At 44.3% G+C, this 5,964-nt stretch overlaps 1 protein-coding gene across 1 annotated transcript; it reads right to left on the bottom strand.

Annotated features, from left to right (window-relative positions):
- Positions 1-3,415: 3,415 nt before the first annotated feature.
- LOC143961687 (E3 ubiquitin-protein ligase TRIM39-like) lies at positions 3,416-5,758 on the bottom strand. The gene has a single exon (XM_077471005.1). It carries the CDS (start codon positions 5,700-5,702, stop codon positions 4,041-4,043), a length of 1,662 nt encoding a protein of 553 aa, XP_077327131.1. The 5' UTR covers positions 5,703-5,758; the 3' UTR covers positions 3,416-4,040.
- Between the last annotated feature and the right edge of the window lie 206 nt (positions 5,759-5,964).

Genomic DNA, 5,964 nt, shown 5'->3' with positions numbered 1-5,964 from the left:
CACTCACACCCCCCCTTTACCCCCCGATCACCCCCCAATTACCCCTGCCCCCCCAGTCACAGTGACACCAATTGCTTTTTTTTTATTTATTTTTTGCATTGGTGTCATTTGTGACTGTAATAACTGTTAGGGCAGTTAGGGTTAGCCCCCTTTAGTTCTAATGTGCCCCCCTAACCCCCCCAATAAAGGTTTAACCCCGTGATCACCCCCCCTCGCCAGTGTCACTAAGGCTGGGTTCACATTGCAGCGGTTTATGAGAACGAATGTGATTCGCACCGCACTGCAGTGCAAATCACATCCGATCTCTGTGCGATTCGAGTTCAGCCATACAGATAGTATGGCTGAATTCGTGTCGCACCCGCCGCACCCGCCGCAAATTCGCACGGGACCCTTTTTTTGGCCCGCAGCAGAATCGGATCGCATGGGTGTTCACACCATGCGATCCGAGTTTGCAGATCGCACTGCGATATGCGAACTGATCTGGGGGTGTCATTAACATTTCACTGACACTCCCAGCAGTTCGCATAGGGCAGTGTGAACTGCCGCTGGGAGGCATGCGATGCGGGAACCCGCCGCGGATTCGTGGCGTTCCCGCATCGCTCCAGTGTGAACCCAGCCTAATAAGCAATCATTTTTCTGATCGCTGTATTAGTGTCACAGGTGACGCTAGTTAGGCAGGTAGGTATTTAGGTTTGCCGCAGCTTTTTATAGGGCCAGGGACCCCCATATACTACCGCATAAAGCCCCCTGATTTCCCCCTAGTTAACCCTTTCACCAGTGATCACCATATAACTGTTACAGGTGACGCTGGTTGGTTAGTTATTTTTTTATAGTTTCAGGGCACCCGCCATTTATTACCTAATAAAGGTTTAACCCCCTGATCATCCGGCGGGTGTCATTTGTGACTGTAATAACTGTTAGGGCAGTTAGGGTTAGCCCCCTTTAGTTCTAAGGTACCCCCCTAACCCCCCCAATAAAGGTTTAACCCCGTGATCACCCCCCGTCGCCAGTGTCACTAAGGCTGGGTTCACATTGCAGCGGTTTATGAGAACGGATGTGATTCGCACCGCACTGCAGTGCAAATCACATCCGATCTCTGTGCGATTCGAGTTCAGCCATACAGATAGTATGGCTGAATTCGTGTCGCACCCGCCGCACCCGCCGCAAACTCGCACGGGACCCTTTTTTTGGTCCGCAGCAGAATCGGATCGCATGGGTGTTCACACCATGCGATCCGAGTTTGCAGATCGCACTGCGATATGCGAACTGATCTGGGGGTGTCATTAACATTTCACTGACACTCCCAGCAGTTCGCATAGGGCAGTGTGAACTGCCGCCGGGAGGCATGTGATGCGGGAACCCGCTGCGCATTCGTGGCGTTCCCACATCGCTCCAGTGTGAACCCAGCCTAATAAGCGATCGTTTTTCTGATCACTGTATTAGTGTCACAGGTGACGCTAGTTAGGCAGGTAGGTATTTAGGTTCGCCGCAGCTTTTTATAGCGCCAGGGACCCCCATATACTACCGCATAAAGCCCCCTGATTGCCCCCTAGTTAACCCTTTCACCAGTGATCACCATATAACTGTTACAGGTGACGCTGGTTGGTTAGTTTTTTTTTTATAGTTTCAGGGCACCCGCCATTTATTACCTAGTCTCACTAGTGTACCCCTAAATTTAGGGGTGTCTACTTTCCAAAATGGGGTCATTTGGGGGGGTTTGTGCCATCTTGGCATTTTATGGCCTTCAAAACTGTAACGCCCTTAGAAAGCCTGAAGGCGGTGCTTGGTTTTCGGGGCCCCGTACGCGGCTAGGCTCCCAAAAAGTCCCATGTGGTATCCCCGTACTCAGGAGAAGCAGCAGAATTTATTTTGGGGTGTCATTTCACATATGCCCATAGCATGTGTGAGCAATATATCATTTAGTGACAACTTTGTGAAAAAAAAATAAAAAAAAATTAAAGTTTGTAATTTTCCCGCAACTTGTGGCAAAATATAAAATATTCCATGGACTCAAAATGCCTCTCAGCAAATAGCTTGGGGTGTCTACTTTCTAAAATGGGGTCATTTGTGGGGGTTTTGTGCCATCTTGGCATTTTATGGCCTTCAAAACTGTAATAGGTAGTGAGAAGTGAAATCAAAAATTTACGCCCTTAGAAAGCCTGAAGGCGGTGCTTGGTTTTCGGGGCCCCGTGCGCGGCTAGGCTCCCAAAAAGTCCCACATATGTGGTATCCCCGTACTCAGGAGAAGCAGCAGAATTTATTTTGGGGTGTCATTTTACATATGCCCATAGCATGTGTGAGCAATATATCATTTAGTGACAACTTTGTGTAAAAAAAAAAAAAAATTTTTTTTTTTGTCATTATTCAATCGCTTGAGGCAAAAAAATAAAATATTCAATGGGCTCAACATGCCACTTATCAATTTCCTTAGGGGGTCTACTTTCCAAAATGGGGTCATTTGGGGGGGTTTTGTACTGCCCTGCCATTTTAGCACCTCAAGAAATGAGATAGGCAGTCGTAAACTAAAAGCTGCGTAAATTCCAGAAAACGTACCTTAGTTTGTAGATGTGACAACTTTTGCGCAAACCAATAAATATACAATTATTGACTTTTTTTTTACCAAAGACATGTGGCTGAATACATTTTGGCCTAAATGTATGACTAAAATTGAGTTTATTGGATTTTTCTAATAACAAAAAGTAGAAAATATCATTTTTTTTCAAAATTTGCGGTCTTTTTACGTTTATATCGCAAAAAATAAAAATCGCAGAGGCAATCAAATACCATCAAAAGAAAGCTCTATTTGTGGGAAGAAAAGGACGCAAATTTTGTTTGGGTACAACATTGCATGACCGCGCAATTACCAGTTAAAGCAGCGCAGTGCCAAATTGTAAAAAGATCTCTGGTCATTTACCAGCAAAATGGTCCGGTCTGAAGGTGGTTAAACAACCCAGGTTCACCCGCCCCTATCGCATTGTGGAATTTATTCATCTAATGTGCTAAAAACACGTACGTACTGTCCAACCACTGAACAACATTTGAGGCTGTTATCTCTCTAATTTTTTTTTTTTTTGGAAGACAAAACCTCTTCATCTCTTTCAATTTGCTGCCTATGAATGTGCTTCTATACTGTCCTGATGCTAGACAATTTCTACCAAACCCATACCTGAAGCCTATATTTTGAATATTTTGTGAATAACCCCCTACTCAATGACACCCCAACACCCCCGCAACGATCCACCAGCACAGACACCTGCACTATCTACTCATTGACACCTCAAAACCAGCATGGACACTTGAAACCCCCACTCACTGATGTCCAACACCCCCCAAACTTACCCCCACCCCAGAAATCACACCGTATTCATCAATAACCAGCACTTCACATGTACAATAGAGTAAAACTTTACTATACTATAGAGAAAAAAAACTTTATTTACATTAATATCTCTTTTCCTAATTCTCCTCCCATCACCAGGACACATCTAGTGATTATAAGATACACCATCCCAATGATACATTATATTAGGATCCATTATAAAAGTGATCCCATAGAATTCTATTGGTGATCCATTCTATGGGGACACATTATATTGGGGATACATTCATGTTATAGTAATTATACGTTATTATAGTAATATCATTATATTAGTGATAAATCCCATTTTTTTTTCTTTCACTAGTAAATCTCAGGATCATATCTTCATATGTTTCCTCTGAGATGTTCACATCGATTTTCATCACTTTTATCTATTTGTAGATCTACTGTATTATTCTTTTTTTTTTTCTTCACACAATAAAATAATCAATAGAACAAACTCATTATAAATGTATTGCCATAGATAGATGGATCGATAGATATAGATAGATATAGGCCACACATTTCCTCACTGACCAATAGGAACATGGTATTGGATAGATATTCTACCCAATCACAGTGATCAGTGAGTGACAGAAGAAGAAATCTCACTTATATTTATTTATGAAAAAAACCTAGAGGATACCAACTAAAGCCACACCCATTGACTTAACGCTATTGATTAAATATTCCACCAATCCCATTCTATTCCACCAATGCCATCCACCTTCCCTGTGATGTCACCAATTTCTGGACAAATTTCTCCAAATTTCCCCCCACATAGCTTTATGCAATCTTCCCATACACATATCCCAGCATGGAGGGGCTCAGTGAAGGTGGTGGTGAAGGTGTGGAGATGTCGGATCGGGTCACACAGATCATAAAAGGAGATCCGTCCGACCCCATAATCCAGATATATCCTGACTCTGTTACTGGAGAGATTGGTGGATAAGGGGATCTCTTTATTGCCACGTCTCACTGAATACTGATTACCAGATCGGACCAAACCCCAGGATTTGTTATTAAATCCAATCACCGACTCCCGTCCTCTCCTGTCTATACTGGGGTAACACATCCCGACTCTCCAGTTATCTGATTCCCCGACATCCACTTCCCAGTAATGTCTCCCTGAGGAGAAACTCCGACTGCTCAAAACCTGAGGACAATACTGAAATCTCTCTGGTGTTTTGGGGCGCTTCTGATTTATATCTGACCAGAATACAGTTTTCCTGTCATCTGATATATGGAGATAATTATGAGCTGTGCTTACATCCAGTAATATGTCTGCAGGTTCCTGTATAGGGAAGTATACATTTACCTCTGTTATTATATCAGATAATGTGTGTAATGTATGTGAAATTCCACCCATATCCATATCCCCTCCATCATGGAGGAGCTCCTCATGTCTCTCTTTGTCCTCATTATCTCCATCCTCAGTATCACACAAGTCACCTGTGTCTGATTCCTGTAAGACAGTCAGTGGATCCGTCACGTTACACAGCTCCTCAATGTGACGCAACTTCCTGGACAGCTCCTCCTTCTTTATTTCCAGATGCCGAATTAATCCCAGCACCGGCAAGGAGACCTGTTCTGCCTGATCATATATCTCCCTCAAGACTTCTTTCTCCAGCTCTTCCAAATGTTTCCTGAGATCTCTAAACAGGGCAGTGACTCTCTCGGTGTCACCAGCTGCTTTTTCTTCTACTTTCCTCCTGTGTTCCTGCAGACTCTGGACTCTTTCCTTCATCTCCTCTCTCTTTGGCAGAAGTTTCTGCAGAACATTCCTCAATGTCTCCTTCTTCTTCTCAGAAGCCTTATTAAGTGACTCCATCTTATGTCCTTTATGTCCTCCAATCATACAACAAGACACACAGATACAGGTCTCATCCTCAGTGCAGTAATACTCCAGGATCTTCTTATGGACGGAGCATTTCCTGCTCTCCATGGACAAGGTGGGGTCACATAAGACGTGTTCTGGGGACTTTTTGTGGACTCTCAGGTGTTTGTCACACAGAGAAACCTCACAGTGCAGACAGGATCTAACAGCAAGTGCAGGATAGTCCACACAGTGAGTACAGAAGACCCCGGACACCTCCTGATGTGGCTGAGCAGACAGGAAGTTCTCCACTATGTTACATAGTGTTATGTTCCTCTGCAGTGCAGGATGACCCCTGAACCTTTTTCTGCATTCAGGACAGGAATATCCTCCAAACCTCTCCTGTGTATCCAGCACACGCTCAATACAGACCCGGCAGAAGTTGTGACCACATTTTAGGGTTACAGGATCTGTATAAATGTTCAGACAGATGGAACATTCCAGCTCAGCTCTTAGATCAGACGCCATTGTTTACAGCAGACGAGGAAATGAAATGAAGTTCTCTGACACCGGGGAAGAATGCAGTTGGGAGGGGTCACTTCCTCCTACACGGGGGGGGGGGGGGGGGGGGGCTGGGCTGGATCAGTGAAATTTGACACGGAGACCAGAGTACAGCGGAGGGAGGGTTTTCTCACAGTAGTAATGATAATCATACCTCCTAACATTAGAAGAGAGTTCAAGGGGAAAGACGGGTGTAAAGAAGAAACATGGCACACTAACGCTGGCTGTA

This window comes from Lithobates pipiens, unplaced genomic scaffold, assembly GCF_037356315.1.
Source record: "Lithobates pipiens isolate NorthernLeopardFrog02 unplaced genomic scaffold, aLitPip1_a1.2 Scaffold_8, whole genome shotgun sequence".
Taxonomy (NCBI): Eukaryota; Metazoa; Chordata; class Amphibia; order Anura; family Ranidae; genus Lithobates; species Lithobates pipiens.
This window is presented reverse-complemented; position numbering and strand designations above follow the sequence as displayed.

Bases quoted from the DNA above. Each gene is read 5' to 3' on its own strand.
- LOC143961687 (XM_077471005.1), bottom strand. From the start codon at position 5,702: ATGGCGTCTGATCTAAGAGCTGAGCTGGAATGTTCCATCTGTCTGAAC.